The 17,420-nt window shown below is 47.3% G+C and overlaps 2 protein-coding genes across 3 annotated transcripts in view; one reads left to right on the plus strand and one right to left on the minus strand.

Annotated features, from left to right (window-relative positions):
- ERMP1 (endoplasmic reticulum metallopeptidase 1) overlaps positions 1 to 9,395 on the minus strand; it is a 31,160-nt gene extending 21,765 nt beyond the window's left edge. Inside the window, exon 1 of the mRNA XM_069961935.1 lies at positions 9,105 to 9,395. Within this exon, the coding sequence (XP_069818036.1) occupies positions 9,105 to 9,373 (269 nt within the window). The 5' untranslated portion in view covers positions 9,374 to 9,395. The remainder of the gene's footprint in view (positions 1 to 9,104) is intronic.
- The window catches only part of MLANA (melan-A), a 66,402-nt gene that overhangs the window by 33,211 nt on the left and 15,771 nt on the right, over positions 1 to 17,420 (plus strand). Inside the window, exon 1 of one of the 2 annotated variants that reach the window (XM_069961937.1) lies at positions 9,165 to 9,684. The exons of the other annotated variant lie outside the window; for it this stretch is intronic. The gene's annotated coding sequence lies outside the window, so the exon portion shown is untranslated. Of the gene's footprint in view, positions 1 to 9,164; positions 9,685 to 17,420 lie in introns of those variants that run through there. 2 annotated transcript variants of the gene reach the window in all.

Here is a 17,420-nt window from a genome sequence, read left to right on the forward strand (position 1 = left end):
CCTTTACCTTTCTCTTACAAAGAGGTTTTGCGTTTTCTTTTTTTTTGAGCCAGAAGTGAATCCAGAAGTAACAATTGGAAGTCTCTATATGCCTATAAGCCACATATGGCTTTGGCCCCAAATCTGAATTTATAATCTCCCACAAAAACAGTAAAAAAAAAAAAAAATATAGAGGCCAAAACACTTTGTACTCAATGATGACAGAACATGAACAGCTGGTTTAAGATAGGGTAATATACATATTTTTACTATGTAAGAACAACAAAGTAGAGATAAAACCTGGCCCTGGTGATGTATCAGTAATTTTTATGCAGAAAATCTCATAAAATACATCTGTATTCGATTGTATGCTTGCACTGCTTCCGAAGTGGATATCTTCGTCCCGGGACCGGTTCCAGGAGCAGGACTTGCAGGAAAGGGTAAGTATCCAAGGCTGCACCGGGGGTCGGGCGGGCTCTGGATCAGCGTCCCGGGTGACAGGTTCCCTTTAAATCGTTCTGGCAGCCCATTGGAGTCAGCGACAGTCTGCTCCCGTTGATCCTATTACAAGCTGCAGATCGTCGCTAACAAAATCATGATCAGCTGACATTGTGCATGTCGGCTGATCACTGCCTTTCAATATGCGCTATTACACAGATCAGCCTGAACAGTCAGTAAATGGCCAAGTGATGGTTCATTGTAATTGGGCCTTAAGTGATACATGATTATAAGCACAGTATTTGTCACTAGTTTATTCTGCCCTCAGATTCCCTATATATAAAGCCATACAGTAACAGGGATGGGTTTTCAGAATATATTTCCAAGGCAATAGCAGAAACAACACCCTTAATTATAATGGCATAAAATGGATCTTATCAGAAAACTCTGCTTTATCATGCAACCTGGGTGTGTCTATCTCAAAAAATCTGATAATTCCCTGACACCTGAAAAGCCAGCAGCCAAGAGACAACTGTGCTAAATTAACTACTTTTTACCAACTATGCTCATGTGCTGGCACTTATATATGTTTGTCATATATTAGGTCTCCTAGAGATATTCACACACATACATATCCTGTTTCTCCAATAATAAGACCTACCTTGAAAATAAGACCTAGAGAGGGGATGTACACAAAGGAAACAACTACAGAGGGGAAAAGAGGTCTACAGAATGGAGGCCTAAGAACAGGTTCACTTACGGTATAGGAGCCTAACCACAGTGGGACATACCGTATAGAGCAGGGCTACAGTGTAGGGACATACTGCGATTATCCAAAAATAAAAAACTTTCCCCAAAAGTAAGCCTTAGCCCTTTTTTAATGTCTGTGTCTATTGATTCTAATGAATTAGGCATGGGGGTTTAGTTAATTTCCAAGAATTTACTATTTCTTTGATGGGATTACATGCGCTTTGGCTGAAAATAGTCACTAGTAAAGCAATGTTCAGCAGGGCTGTGGAGTCGGTAAGCCGCAGCTCCGACTCCAACTCCGACTCCTGAATTTTATCAGGACAGACTCCGACTCCTTCATAAATGGGCGGTCATATAGCAGGGGAGTTATTTATCACACTGGCTCAGCAGCTTCTACCTAATGTCCTACATGATCCTGGGGCGACTTCTGAGGGAATAAAGGAATACTGCATATAAAGCAGCTTCTCCTGTGTGTGCAGTGGATGCAGCCAGTCTCCAGCCTCCATGTCCTGAACTACTCACAACTAGACTAGATGGAGCAGGTAGTCTTTTCCTGCTGACAGTCTTCTATGTTTCTAACTAAATATTCACCATACTTAAAGAAACACTGCTAACAATGCCAGATACCTGTAATATAGAGGTCAGCCATAGTTATATAAGGGGGTCACACATAGTGATATAGAGAGGGGTCTCAAATATAGATATAGAGGGGTCACACAGTGATATAAAAGGTCACTGTGGGGGCACGCAATAGCCCGCACACCCACACAGCCTGCTGCAGCCATAGCGTACACACACCCACACAGCCTGCTACAGCTATAGCACACACACACACAGCCTGCTGCAGCCATAGCGCACACCACACACACACAGCCTGCTGCAGCCATAGCGCACACACACACACACACAGCCTGCTGCAGCCATAGCGCGCACACACACACACACACACACACAGCCTGCTGCAGCCATAGCGCACACACACGCAGCCTGCTGCAGCCATAGCGCACACCACACACACACACACACACAGCCTGCTGTGGCCATAGAACACATACACACAGCCAGCTGCAGCCATAGTGTGCGCACACACACAGCCTGCTGCAGCCATAGCACACACACACACAGCCTGCTGCAGCCATAGCACACACACACACAGCCTACTGCAGCCATAGCACACACACACAGCCTGCTGTAGCCATAGCACACACACACACACACAGCTGCAGCCATAGAACACTGAAGAAAAACACACAATCTTCTCCCAGAGAGAAAACACCCCACTGAGGACAGAGGTTACAGCTACACTACTTATGTCTTCTCCTCCTCCTCTATATTACACAGGATATCTTTATGTTACACTGCTGCTCATATACAGTCATCCAGCATCCAGGAAGAGACCAGCACAGATCTCCCCCCCCACACAATGGACTCTTCCAGCTCAGAAACAAACTGCCAAATAGTGACCTACAACTTTTCCATGACCACCCTTATGTCATAGGGCCAGTGTCCTATTACTGATATATTCCCCGACCACCCTTATGTAATAGGGCCAGTGTCCGATTAAAATGTTGCTCATAATATATAGTCATGAGCAAAACTTGTAAAATTCATATCAAAATTAGAGATGAGCGAACTTGCCGGATTTCTGGTTCGTATAAACCAGAAATCTCGACGTTTGATTCCCGCTGTCTGCTCGCTCCGTGCAGCGGGTGGATACAGTGTAAGGAACGCCTAGAAAACTGGGATACAGCCAAAGCCAATGGCTGTATGCCAGTTTTCCAGGCGTTCCTTATGCTGTATGCACCCGCTGCACGGAGCAAGCAGACAGCGGGAATCAGATGCCGAGATTTCTGGTTAATACGAACCAGAAAAACGGCAAGTTCGCTCATCTCTAATCAAAATTCAATTCTAAATTTTTTTAAAGCTGAGTCGGAGTCGGTACATTTTTTTCCCGACTCAGACTCCAGCCAAAGCTAGCTCCAACTCCAACTCCAGACAAAACTAGTTCCGACTCCGACTCCACAGCCCTGATGTTCAGCCTGTTGAAATCCATGGATGACATGTGGTACACTACTGCTGATGTATCCCCTGAACATAGGCTACGTATCTCATGTGAAAATAGCATAAGGCCGCATTCACACGTTCCGCGTGGAACACAGACGTAGAAGGCCTGTAACGGGCTCTCCTCCCCCGCCTGGGCAGCATCTGTGAGAAGATGCTGAGAGCAGGGGAACTGTACAGATATGCACCGCGCTGTAATGACAGAGCCGCGTGGCTGATTCATTCATTCATTACACTGGAGTTTTAATGCTGGCTAAAAAAGACAAGGCAGGTAATTATAAGGCGACCTGCATCTATTGCACAAGTTTACGGTTTTAAGATTTAAGATCTGTTCCTGGCTTTAGCTTCAAAGAACCTGAACACACACCAAGCTTAGGAGCAGGTCATTCAATTAGAAAACACACACTGACCCCTCAAGTGTAAAACAGTAAACCTGTTGTGACCGTGTTGTCCATAGCATCCAATCAGATCAAGTCTTCAACCTGTTGACAACACAGGATGAGTATGAGATCGCAGAAAGCCAATCCACTGTCATGGTCTACAGTCACTGATTTGCTCTGGCTTAGGCAGACTGTACTAGCAGATCGCCAATAAAGCAGTTCAGTGCAATAGCACTGCATTGAATGAGCAATGAAATGATTGCTTCTAGAAGAGTCCTATAGGTGGATTTAAAATGGGTATAAATAGCCAAAAAATGTTAAAATTCCCCCCATAAAAAAGTGGTTATTTGTTAAGCGAATATACCATCAGGTACATTTGCTTTACAGTGAATGTACCATCAGGCCAGGGCCAACCCACCCCCCGCCATGCTATGATGTGTCTCCATTAGAATCAATGGAGCTGTATCATAGAGAGGCTGGGGTTTCCTCCCACTGGGGGTAGGTCGGCCTGCCTCCAGTGCTTCAGCCCCGGCTTGATGGTACATTCACTTTAAGCTTCGCACATGAATAAAACCTGCGCTGGCGCCATTCTATTCATGTGCAAAGCTTTAAGTGAATGGTAACTGATGGTACATTCACTTTAAGTAATACATTTTTTGACAATAGTAAAACATGATGAAGACTATACAAACTGAGTATCATATTCATACCAGCCTGGCAATGTTTTACCACACAGTGAACCACATAAAAAAGAATTATTTTTTCTTCAACTTCACCTCTAATCTTTTTTTGAAAAGATGTTATTATGAAGTTCAGATGGTCCAGCATAGTTATGGTTTTTAGAAGGAACAAACAAAAAATGCAATAATAAAAGTTGTCTGTGACCATAAGGAAATCATTTAACGCAAGTACCTAGTGTACATTCTGAAAAAATGTAGCCTTCACACTAGTACACACATCTACTTTTTGGAAATATGAGGTGTGGTTCCCAAGTGGGGAACCCAAAAAATCTATAATATGCTGATCTACATAGCGGCACAATAACAATACTAAGAAGAACAAATAAGTTCATCTGAATAATAGTAATGGAAAGATACCTACAATGCTGTTCCGATATACATCAGTGCTCCCTGGGAAGAACTATCATTGAAAAAAATCTTAATATGAAGGAGTTCCTCCCCAGAAATTCTTACATCATGTACTGGTTTGTGTAACAATAATTTTATAATATTTGGCTAGGTATTACACTACAGACATTTAAAATGCTGGGAAATTCATGGACATGCCATGAACAGCAAGAGCCTCCATCCACAGTGAACTTCTTTATGTGATTAAAGGGAAACTATCAGCAGGTTAGAAGCATCAAGGCTTCACTTCCTGGATAAAATGGTGATGTCACGACCCGACTCCCAGAGCTGTGTGGGCTGTGGCTGCTGGAGAGGATGATGGCAGGGGGACACTAAGGGACACAGGGCACTGGAGGGACACTCCGCATCCCCCTGCCATCATCCTCTCCAGCAGCCACAGCCGCACAGCTCTGGGAGTCGGGTCGTGACATCACCATTTTATCCAGGAAGTGAAGCCTTGATGCAGTAGTAAGTGCAGGGAAAAAAATACTTTATAAGCATTTCCCGTAATAAGTGTATATTGGTATTTGTATAACTTTGGGGGGCAATACAGTACTTAAATGAAAAATTTCACCGGACTTATCCTTTAAATTATCATTAATGACCACACATACTTGCCCACCATGATACCCTGGCAGCTCCTTGTCTGACATTACTTGGTCACTGCTTCCAAAGTAAAGCCCCGACTGACAGGTCCTGACTGCTCAGCAGGGGTGTAGCTGACATCTAATGGGCACTGGTGTAAGACGTCAACTTAACCCCCCTTGACCATAGCAACCAGGGCCGCGTCAGCACAGGGCTTACCTGAGCAAGTGCCAGGGCCCACAGCTCTAATGTTCAGTCCCCTCACTGTAGTGCAGGCTGAGCGTTGAACATAAGAACAAAACAGGAGACAGAGCAGGACCTGCACAGAAAGTGAAAAGGAAAAAGAACCTGATCACATGACCCGCAGGTCCTCAACCTACCAGTGTGGAGATCAGCGCGACAGAGAGGGAGAACACTGAGCTATAAGTGCTGTGTGTGTGTGTTTGTGTGTGTGTGTCAGTAATGTGTGTTTGTGTATATTCGTGGTGTCTCAGGTGATTGTGCATAGTGAATGTATAAGGGGCCCAGCTGAGGCTCTGTCACCCAAGGGCCCGCAAAAACCTGGAGCCGGCTCTGATAGCAACGCCATTCTAAACCTGCCTACCAACCCCCTAACCTCACCCAACACTGCCATTGCACTATACTGTTACTGAAAACAACATAGACAACATAGAGGTAGAGCCAGCTCTATACTGCAGACTTTTTAAGTGACAGTGCAGTTATAGCCAGTGACTCACAGGGGGCGTCTTTTTTCCTGGTGAAGTTTTTCATTCTTCCTTTCCTTCGCCATCAGGCCCAGCCATCGTGATAACTTCTCCAGCCATGACTTGTCTCCACAGAATCTGATGAAACATTTTAGGCTCCTCACTTCAGCATCAGCCTCATCAATACAAAATCTGTATTGCTTCACACAGTATAAGCAGTTATGCATAATATGTGCCTCAAAATAGTATTTAGGCCACTCAGTACCTCCATATACCGTACTATCAGGCTCTGTGCTTCCATACAGCACAAGTCTTCTCTACATAACCGTATATTTGTCCCCTCTATGCCCCCATATAGTAGTTAGGCCCCCTCTGTGCATCCCTCTGTAGGTAGTTCCTTATAGGCGGCAATCCCTTCTGTAAGTAATCCTTCCCCATATATTAAGCCCACTGTAGTAAGCCCCCTCCCCTGTAATAATCCACCCCCACTGTGCTGGCCCCATGGGTATCCCCCCTCATGTAGGCATCCCCGCCCCCTGGAAGTATTCCCCATTTGTAATATTAAAAAACAAACAACCATACTCACCTGGCTCTGCGGTCCCCAGGTACTCTTTCTTCCTCCCTAAGGGCCAGGTCACACTGAGTAAATTCAGCGGAATTCGGAATTCCAATACTGTCACACTACCTATTGCTGTACAGAATCTGTGTGCCTGAGAACAGACTCATATCCCATACACTGCCCAGCACTGCATCACCTATACCCACAGATGAATTGGGGGAGGGGGGTGGCGATTGGCCGGCCAGACACCAGTAGACCTTGTACACATGTTCATTCTTCAGCGCGGACAGAGCAGAGCGCGCACCTCCCATAGACTCCCATTATGAGCGGGAGGCTAACGGGAATGGGGCCTTAAATGGAAGAAAGATTGGACCATTTATTTCTGCCTTTGTATCTGGACTTGGTGCCTTGGATTAGGAGCATAATTCCTTCCGGGACCGTGCTTGTAATCCAAATCCACTCTTAAACCAAAGCAAATTTTCACTAAAGTGGATCTGCTATGATTTGGAAGGTAAGGTAGACTTCCTGGGTCAGAGTACAGGGCTGTAGACCCAGCTATGCAGACCATGCCCCTCCCCCACCCCCCTCCCACCCAGTAAAGGGAGCTCTTAAACCAAAGCAATGCTCTTAAACCAAGTCACAATTTTGAAAAACTGTAAGCTCTTAAACCAAGTTACTCTTAAACCAAGGTAACCACTGTACAAGGGAATGCAGAGCAGTGTGGAAGCCATGTACAGCAATGTGCACACTGCTGGCAGGATATGAGGAACCCTCAGCTCTTTATACACACTGAGGTGAATGCTCGGCTACAACACAGTGCACAGGTCAGAGAAAGCAGGAAATGTTGAGGTAGAATCAGACTCTGCATGTAACAAGCCTGTACAGGACTAGAGATGAATATTCAGTGGAAATATGGTGGATGTGGTGATCCAGCACAAATCTACGCTGAGAACACTTCATGGATTACCGGCAATCAGTACGGGTGAAGTCAAGGTGACCTCGGCAATGAGCAGGGCACGCCATAACATAACCTAGCAGCAGCGGCAACCAGCCACCATGGACTGTGCAGATATACTATATATGACTACATGTGTATATACTGACTATAGTGCATGAACTGATAGCAGCAGTATCTGAGCTTTTACCAGAACACCACTGAACTTTGTCATTTAGGCGCTCATTGCAGCAATATGTCATTTATCTGTTGCCTGGTTCAGGGTTCATAGGGCAACAACCACCATGGGGTCACCTAGCACTCTCACAAGGCCAGGCTGTTTTTCCTTAGAAAATGATAAAGTTTGCAATATGTTTTGTTTGTATATATATATATATATATATTTTCTGACAGTGGGGAGCACTCCTTTAATAAACCAGTCTGCCAGTGATTATATCTGGTCCACTATACACCAGTATCTGACTGATCGTGCTTTGACCACCAAATAAAACATATACCAGCAGAAAATATACCAAATACAGTCAGTAGTGGACAATGTTTGGCAAATTATACATCAGAATATCTTCTTCACATCATCTTCTTCACTGATACAACTGTATGGGTCTCATGCTGACAGACTACGAGCTTCCCTTCAGCACACAGCAGAGGTTCCATAGTGTGATGAGTCCACACTAGAATTAGCAGTTATTGCTGTCTAGCTATCCGCCAGGCTGCACACCGCTGCCCCCTCACCTGCCAGTCTGCACACCGCTGCCCCCTCACCTGCCAGGCTGTACACCGCTGCCCCCTCACCTGCCAGGCTGTACACTGCTGCCCCCTCACCTGCCAGGCTGTACACCGCTGCCCCCTCACCTGCCAGGCTGTACACCGCTGCCCCCTCACCTGCCAGGCTGTACACCGCTGCCCCCTCACCTGCCAGGCTGTACACCGCTGCCCCCTCACCTGCCAGGCTGTACACCGCTGCCCCCTCACCTGCCAGGCTGCACACCGCTGCCCCCTCACCTGCCAGGCTGTACACCGCTGCCCCCTCACCTGCCAGGCTGTACACCGCTGCCCCCTCACCTGCCAGGCTGTACACCGCTGCCCCCTGACCCCCCAGGCTGTACACCGCTGCCCCCTCACCTGCCAGGCTGTACACCGCTGCCCCCTCACCTGCCAGGCTGTACACCGCTGCCCCCTCACCTGCCAGGCTGTACACCGCTGCCCCCTCACCTGCCAGGCTGCACACCGCTGCCCCCTCACCTGCCAGGCTGCACACCGCTGCCCCCTGACCCCCCAGGCCGCACACCGCTGCCCCCTCACCTGCCAGGCTGCACACCGCTGCCCCCTCACCTGCCAGGCTGCACACCGCTGCCCCCTCACCTGCCAGGCTGCACACCGCTGCCCCCTCACCTGCCAGGCTGCACACCGCTGCCCCCTCACCTGCCAGGCTGCACACCGCTGCCCCCTGACCCCCCAGGCTGTACACTGCTGCCCCCTGACCCCCCAGGCTGCACACCGCTGCCCCCTCACCCCCCAGGCATCACACACACAGAATGTCCGTGCACAGCGCCCCCTCCCAGTTACCTGGCAGTGCTGGCATTGAAGCCGGTGCTGCGGGTGCCGGGTGTCACCAGCTGCCGCAGTGATAGGTGCACCAGCGCTCTCATCCCGAGCACATAGAGCAGCAGAACAGCCGGGACTCCTGCCCCGAACACCAGGCTGCGGCTCCGCGTCTTCCGTTCATTGCCACCTTTGTCTTCCCGTCGGTTCCCGTGTCCAGATCCTCCCCCAGAACTGACCACATTGTTCCGGGACCTGCGGACCGCCAGCCCCGTACCCCCCGACCTCTCCATGCCTGAAACCCTAAAGCTCCGCCTACCGCTGCCATGGTAACCCCCACCCAACCAGCAAACGTGCTGTCAGCGATTCAGCCAATCATCTTGTTGCGGGAAACAGATGATAAGCCGAGAATCCTTGTCCTTGCCGGCAAGTAACAGGGGGCGGAGAGGGTCAAACTGCCGTCACCCATTCACAAGCGGAGGGAAGGAAGCGCGGCCGGTGTAGTGCACAGTCTGGAGCAGCAGGGGCGCTGTGGAGGCCTCCTTCTAGTGACTGGACGTGCGGCCATGTCAGAGTGGCGGCTCCCTACACACATTACATTAAAGTTAGTGGAAAAAGACAATCTCAACCCAAATAATCGCACAGAACAAGGATTAGGGCTATTAGGATCTCGCGTTACCAAGCCAGTATGGCAATGCTACCACAATGCACTGGGACACAGCCATAGGTTTATGCTATACAGATGTGCACCTTGGAAAAAATTTTAATAATTTTAAAAAAATCTCTAGGAATCGTGACAGGGATGGTGGCTGACCGTGCTGCTGACTATGCTGTGCTGCCCATGGATGTGCAGATTGTGGGGCCATCCCTGTGCAGACTACCTGCCACCTGCAGCATCGCCATGGTAACCAAGATGTGACAGGATACTTCCTTATCATTCACATTACTGTGCGACGCTTTGTACATGGATTCTGGACAGATTCCTATGTGGAGTCTATGTCGGAAATCATGACATTTATTCCATGTCAATGGAGCTTGGTTGTCGGACAGTCTGACTTATCAAAATACTGCTGCTGATGCATACAAAGCAATGAACCAGGCCCGCTTCTGCCATGAGGCGGAATGAGTATTCCGCCTCAGGCGGCAGATTCTGCGCTCCTGCAGGGGGCGGCAGACAGCAGCCTTGCAGCCGCTTGCCTTTCCTGTCCCCAGCGCTCACCACTGTACCCCGCCGGGCTCCCGCGCCATCAACCAGCATCTCCTTTTGCCCTCCAGCCTGTGGTGAGTGTCGGCGGGGGCTGCGGTCAGATCGGAGCGCGCGGGAGCGCCGGGGGGGTATTCCTATTAGGGCTGCATTCCCATGTTGAGGAATGCCTGTAACTGGAGTCTCCCCTGCCCGGACAGCATCTGATAAGATGCTGAGAGCGGGGCAGTATTGTACTGATATGTGCGATGCTGTAATGAATCAGCAGCGCGTGGTGCTGTCATTACAGCGCGGCACATATCAATAGAGTTCTCCCCCGCTCTCAGCATCTTATCAGATGCTGTCCGGGCCGGGGAGACTCCGTTACATGTGGGAATGCAGCTCTGGCTTGGGGGGGGGGGGGGGGGTTGCTAGTGTGGGGCGGCCGTCTGAGGTTTGCCTCAGGCGGCAGATGCCACAGAAACGGCCCTGCAATGAACATGTTATCCTTACCTGTCTGCACCCCCTCAGTGTCCCCCAATGACTGCAGAGCCCCCACTTCAGTGACAAACTCATCTTGGAAGTTACCGCCTGCTCAGCCAATCACTGACTGAGATGGGACAGGGCCGCAACCAGTGATTGGCTGAGCGGGCTGTCACTGCCAAGATGAGTTTGTCTCTGAAGTGGGGGCTCTGCAGTCAGACGGGGACAGCGGCAACACCAGAGGACGACACTGACGGAGTGCGGACACAATAACATGTTCGTTGTTTTATGTGCACCAGCAGAGTATAATAGAAAAAATGCTGACCGCTAGACAACCCCTTTCACAACACAAAATAATTTTAGTCAGCGGATTACAGACCATCGTCATCTGGAAAAAACACCTCCTAAAGGTTAATCCTAAAAACCCATCTGTGTACGGATGCAGGGCCGTATTTATGTTATGGTGGTATTGGTCAGGTCTGGCATCACCAATAGGTGCGTGAAGATGGGGCGTCTTCAGGCTTAGTGCCTAGGGCAGCAGCAGCTGTTAATACAGCCCTGCACTGATGGTGTCCTGCGGAGTGGACAGTCAGCATAATCAGCATTATGATGTTGGGATTTCTAATACTGTTTGGAAGTTTGTGCTGGTGTACTGACACTACTGCATGCCCCTCTGAGTTGCATATTTTTCTAGTTAAGAGGTTCCACACACAACTAGTCCCTAGTTCTAGGCTCCGTTCATACTACGGAATCGGCGCCAAGATTCCGTGCGGAAACCACCCCCGTGTGTACTCGGCGTTGAATCCTGCCTTCAATCTCTTTGAAAGGGAGGGCTAACACGTCTCTGCTCTCTACACCTCTCCGCTAAAAGAATTGACATGTCAATTTTTTAAGTGGAGAGGTGCAGAGAGTGGAGGTGCGCCAGCCCTCCCATTCAAACACATTAAAGGCAGGATTTGTAGTGTGAACGGAGCCTTGTAGTTAATCCCCCTCCAGTATGGCTCTAGTATTGTAATTAACCCTTCCCCTCTTCCAGGATGCCCTAAGTATTATTATTATTAACCCCCTCCCCCCTAGATGCACCTAGTATATTAGTTAAATGACCCTTGTATTGTACTTACAATCTCTCCCCCCAAACAAATGCCCCTAGTCTGTGTCAAGTAAAAAAAAAAAATATATATATATATATATATCCTCTTGCTTTTTCTTCTCCTGCAGCCTGTGCCAGAGCTTGCATGTCTTCTCCTACAGGCGGGGCATGATAAAATGATGGCATTGCGTGCGGCATGCTGGAGTCCCTGCTTCTGTACGTACATTGTGTAGTATGCCACAAAATGTACGTACAGGAGCCAGGATTTATATCCGGATTCCCAGGTCCTGTACAGTAGTGAGTGGTGATGTGTACATAGTATGCAACATCATTCACTTCAAATGAAGTTTTCATAGGGGAACAGGCTTCACATTGCTGTCCCCAGAAGAGACCAATTTCTGTAGCCATGCACTATTAAGTGATTCACAACCTGTAAGGGACTACAACTCCCAGCATTTCTCAACACCCTGCAATATATGTATGCATGATGGGATTTGCAGATAACAGTACTTTATACCAGTGTTTCTCAAACTGTGAGGTGGGCCTTACCAGTGAGGCACCCCCTAGTTGCTGGTGAGGCTCAGCTAGGGAGGCATTCTTCACAAAAGTGACTATAAGGCTGCATTCACACGGACATGGAATGTAAGGACTTCTCCCCGCCGGAAAGCATCTGTGCTAAGATGCTGGGAGCGGGGGAACTGTACAATACTGTACAGCGCGGCGTGGTTTCACCGGTCCTACACACCCTTTATTATATTACTGGACTCTATACTAACTTTATTCTGCCACCCTGCTTTTTGCCATATTCTTCTTTAACTCTCAATGGGTGCCCCTTTTTATCAGATTACAAGAAGGGAAGAAGCGAAATTACCAAAACAGGGTCATCACTATCCAATCTTCAGATTCATTTCTCCACATCCCATTATATATATATATATATATATATATATATATATATATATATATATATATATATACACATACATACATACACATACACACACACACACACACACACAGGCAATTAGGCCTAAGTTGCTGCAACAATCTCTGGTTTAGGAACATTATTGACTATTATTCATTATTATGAAGGGTAGAGTGAGCAATACTTTTTATGTTTGCATGGACTTCTACCACAGATGGTGAGGCCCCGGCATCCTATTGGTCAGTCTTGTAAGGCACAGGCATCACTTTGTTCTGTTGGGTGAGACTCCAGTACAAAAAAGTGTGAGAAGCACTGCTTTATACAGTACTAGGGATCCATGGATTGCATTAAGTTACTGTCACCGTTCAGAAGAAAAGGCCATTGTAGCATGTAGGGCATGGGTCTCCAAACTGCGGCCCTCCAGCTGTTGCAAAACTACATTTCCCATCATGCCTGGACAGCCAAATCCAAGGCTTTAGCTGTTCAGGCATGATGGGAGTTGTAGTTTCCGAACAGCTGGAGGGCCGCAGTTTGGAGACCCATAATGTAGGGGATAGTAGTTTAACAAGGAAGGAATAATAGGCTGCACACCAGTGCTATACAGCAGAAATGAATCACATGAGCACCAGCGCTGTACACCAGAGCCAAAGAATCACGTGGCAGTGTTTCGGTGCCCTAGGCAGAGAAGGCAAATGGCGCCCCACCTCCAAAAAACTACATATCTCCATAAAAAAAGACATAAAGCTGCAGAAAATATGCAGCGTTTTTCATGCAGTCGAAAATACGCATCAAGTTATGTCTTTGTGAAGGCAAATTGCAACAACGGCCATAATTAATTCAAAAGATACGTTCCACTGAATGAATGCAATCCTGGCCGGATTGTATACACATAGGGGGAGATTTATTAAAGGGTGTAGAATTTAGACTGGTGCAAACTGGCCACAGCAACCAATCACAGCTCAGCTTTAGGCAGTGCTGAAAGGAAAGCTGAGCTGTGATTGGTTGCTGTGGGCAGTTTGCACCAGTCTAAATTTTACACCCTTTGATAAATCTCCCCCATAGTATATACGCCAGCCAGGATTGCAAGCGGCCACGCGAAAAACTGACATGTCAGTTTTTTGTGGCCGGTATTCATTTAATAGTGGCCGCACAGAACTGACAGCTCACACAATGGAAAGTGCTGCTCTGATGCACTTTTCATTGTGTGCTATAGTGAATTGCGCTCTCATCCCAATATAGCACGAATGAAGTTCATCCGGCCAGTACTGCAGTACCGGCCGAGATGAGCTTCACTGACACCGGCCGTTCTATAACCCGGCAGGGTCGCAGAAAAGCCGATGTTTTACAGCGTGTGAACCCGACCTTACTCTTTACCACACAGCCTCAGCAGACATATTGCATGCCCCTTGCTCCTTTGCAAATCCTTGAGGCGGCCAGAGCCTTGATGTCAGTACAGAGCAGGGCAGGCTGTTGCAAAATTATGATTCCCATCATGTCTGCTATTGATCACTGTAATCTAACACTCAAGTGCTGAGTACAGATCAGGCATTGCATCAAGTGTCTGGGCTGAAAGCAACAATCTGCAGCAGCCACTACATTCAGAAGCACTGATTTATAGACAAGGACTCTTTGCAATCCGCAACCACAACTCTCTGCATGCTATGACAGCCATGGCTTTACAACTTTACACAGACATCACATGAAAGCTAATAACTAGGGTATAATCATAGCCACAATCAATTGTGATTGATCCTCAGCAGGGCCGGACTGGGACTAAAAATCAGCCCTGGCACTCCAACCTCAGCAGCCCACATACCATATTCTCTCTGATATATTATGGATAGCGGTGTATAATACACGCTGCAGCAAATTCTGCTTCAATTTTCAAAGTTCCTCACTACTTCCCTTAAATATGCAAAGCCCATCATCAACACATAAAAATAAAGATATAACATGATCTGCTGTGAATTTGATGGTTTAGGTGTAGGGGGGTAATATAAGTGACAGGACCTTTAGTCCAGTCTGAACTTTTAAAACCCTTCTTTTTATTACCAGCTGAAGTGTCACAGAGGCGGAACCGAGCCACAGCAGCCCCTCCTGTTCTGACTGATTGAGATACAGGGCAACGCTATAACTGTTGTCGAGACACATTAGCTGATAATTAAAAAGGTTTATTAGAAAAGTTTACACTGCACTAACGGCCACGGCTCTTATATCTCCCACACACCTGTTTGCCGGGATCTACAACTCCATACCTGGTACGGACCTCATAGATTCCCTTTCAATGGGGAAAACCATGTCTGCTTTCTTCCAGAAACAATGTCACTCTCCTCCTCAGTTTGGGTGTGGTATTGCAGCTCAGTTCCATTGAAGTGATAGGAGCCAAGTTGTAATACCACACACAACCTAAGGACAGGCAATGTTTTTGGTGTTGTGATGTTGGGATTGTACATGTATGTGCAATCAAAGATATCAAAGAGCTGCTAGATATCTGTTTAATACTGGATCTATCTTTCTATCTACCATATCTTATCATGTATCTCCTATCTCTCTATCTATCTCTATCTCTATATCTCTTTCTTATCTATCTCCTATCTATCTATCTATCTATCTCTTTTCTATCAATGCAGCTAAAAAATTTAGGGAAAAATTTAGGATATACAGAAAGCAAACAAATATATAATATTAACCCTGATAAGACAATTTTCTCTGCATGATAACGCTGTATATTTCTGAAATAACAGTCACAGCTACCAAATAACACCAGTATACAGGAAGCAAATATCACAATACATGTTACCGACAAAACCCAGTAAACAGAGACCAATACTACCTATAATACCAGTATACAAGGAGGAAGTATTATCACTATACATGTTACCTCCACACTGTTACTAAGCATAACCAGTAAACAAAGACCAATATTATCAATAATACCAGTTTACAAGTAACAAATAATACCTCTGCACTATGACCATTACCATCATATAATGACCAATACCACCATACTGATACTGAATAAAATCCACTATATAAGGACATATTACCAATAGTACCAGTATATACAGGATAAGTAATACAGTCATAGTATGATCACTATCACCACCATACAGTGACTTTATAATACCACTGTACTGTTACTGAATAAAATCACTATATAAAGACCAATATTCTTCCTAAGCAGTGACCATATAATAGTAGATCCTAACTGTATAAACGTTCTGCAGACCATATAAATGATTATAGTGCAGGTATATCCTGTGACTCACATGAGGCGTCTTCTCTGCATGGATTGCAAGTGATATTTTTTTCTTAAGTTGTTCACCTTTCCTTTTCCTCTCTGTCTGACTCGGCCATCATGAAGTTTTCTCCGGCCATGACTCGTCTTCACAGGATCTACCAGACAAACATTTTAGGCTCCTCAATCCAGCCTTATCCACATCTATATAAAAATTCGCCAAGTGTATTGCTTCAAATTGTAACCGTGCTCCCTCTGTGTCCCTGTATAAGCAGTTAGGCTCAGTTTGTGCCTCCGAATGGTAGTCTGGCCCCTCTGCACACACCCATATAGTATTTTAGTATCAGGCCCCCTCTGTACCCCATATAGATATAGGCCTCCTCTGTGCTGTGTTGCCATATAGTAATAGGCCACTCTTCTATAGAAGTTTGGGCCCCCTCTGTGCTCCCATATATTGAGTTCCTCCTCTTTGTACTAGACCCCCCTCTATGCCTGTATATGGCCCCACTGTACCCACATACAGTACAGTATAGTATAATATACCAGTGTATAGAGAAGGGCCCCCAGTGCAGCACACCCACATAGTAAAAGGGCAGTGTATTATACTGGCCCCTCTGTGCAGTCCCCACATAACATAGCCCCCAACCCCCACACCCCACACTGTGCTGCAGTATAGTTTGCCATCCTGTGACACAAATAGAATAGGCTCCCTTTGGCTATGCAGCCCCCATGTGAAAAAAAAAAGTATACTCACCTCCTGGCTCCGGTCTCCAGCTGCCTCTTCTCCCTTCTGGCCCTTCTCTCTTCTTCTTCCTGCTGCCGCTTAATGGCCGCTCTGCCCCTTTAAAATCCTTTGTACAGCAGACGTGCCGCGCGCAGGCACGTCTGCTGAACTCTACCCCTGGCGTCTGACGTCACTTCCGGACGCGCCGCAGAGGCCGGAGATCAAAGGAGAAGAATGCGCCGCCGCCAGCTATTCTCTGCTGAAGCACGGCGGCGGTGTCTTCTCCTTTGATCTCCGGCCTCTGCGGCGCGTCCGGAAGCGACGTCAGCGGTAGAGTTCAAAAGGATTTTTAAGGCAGCAGCCCTCAGGTGTGCTTGGGGGGAGGCGGGGACCGGACCAAATGCCTGCCCAGAATGACCCTGGCAGAGGCTGAGTGAACAGTGCGGCGGTTGGCCGCGCTGTTCACTCAGCCTCTGCAAAGGGCCGGCGGCCCACTGATCGGTAATCTTAACGGCCCAGCGGGCATTTGTCCGCTGTGCCAGATTACCAATCCGGGCCTGATCCTCAGTCATAGTGTAAGTGGCTGTGACATCAGATAACAAGGAATTTTAAAGGGTCACTTTCTAAGCATCATGTTATACACTAGTTATATCTAGGCTGTCCCAGCATGGTTCACAACACATCATATGCCAACCTG

Source organism: Dendropsophus ebraccatus, chromosome 3 (assembly GCF_027789765.1).
Source record: "Dendropsophus ebraccatus isolate aDenEbr1 chromosome 3, aDenEbr1.pat, whole genome shotgun sequence".
NCBI lineage: Eukaryota > Metazoa > Chordata > Amphibia > Anura > Hylidae > Dendropsophus > Dendropsophus ebraccatus.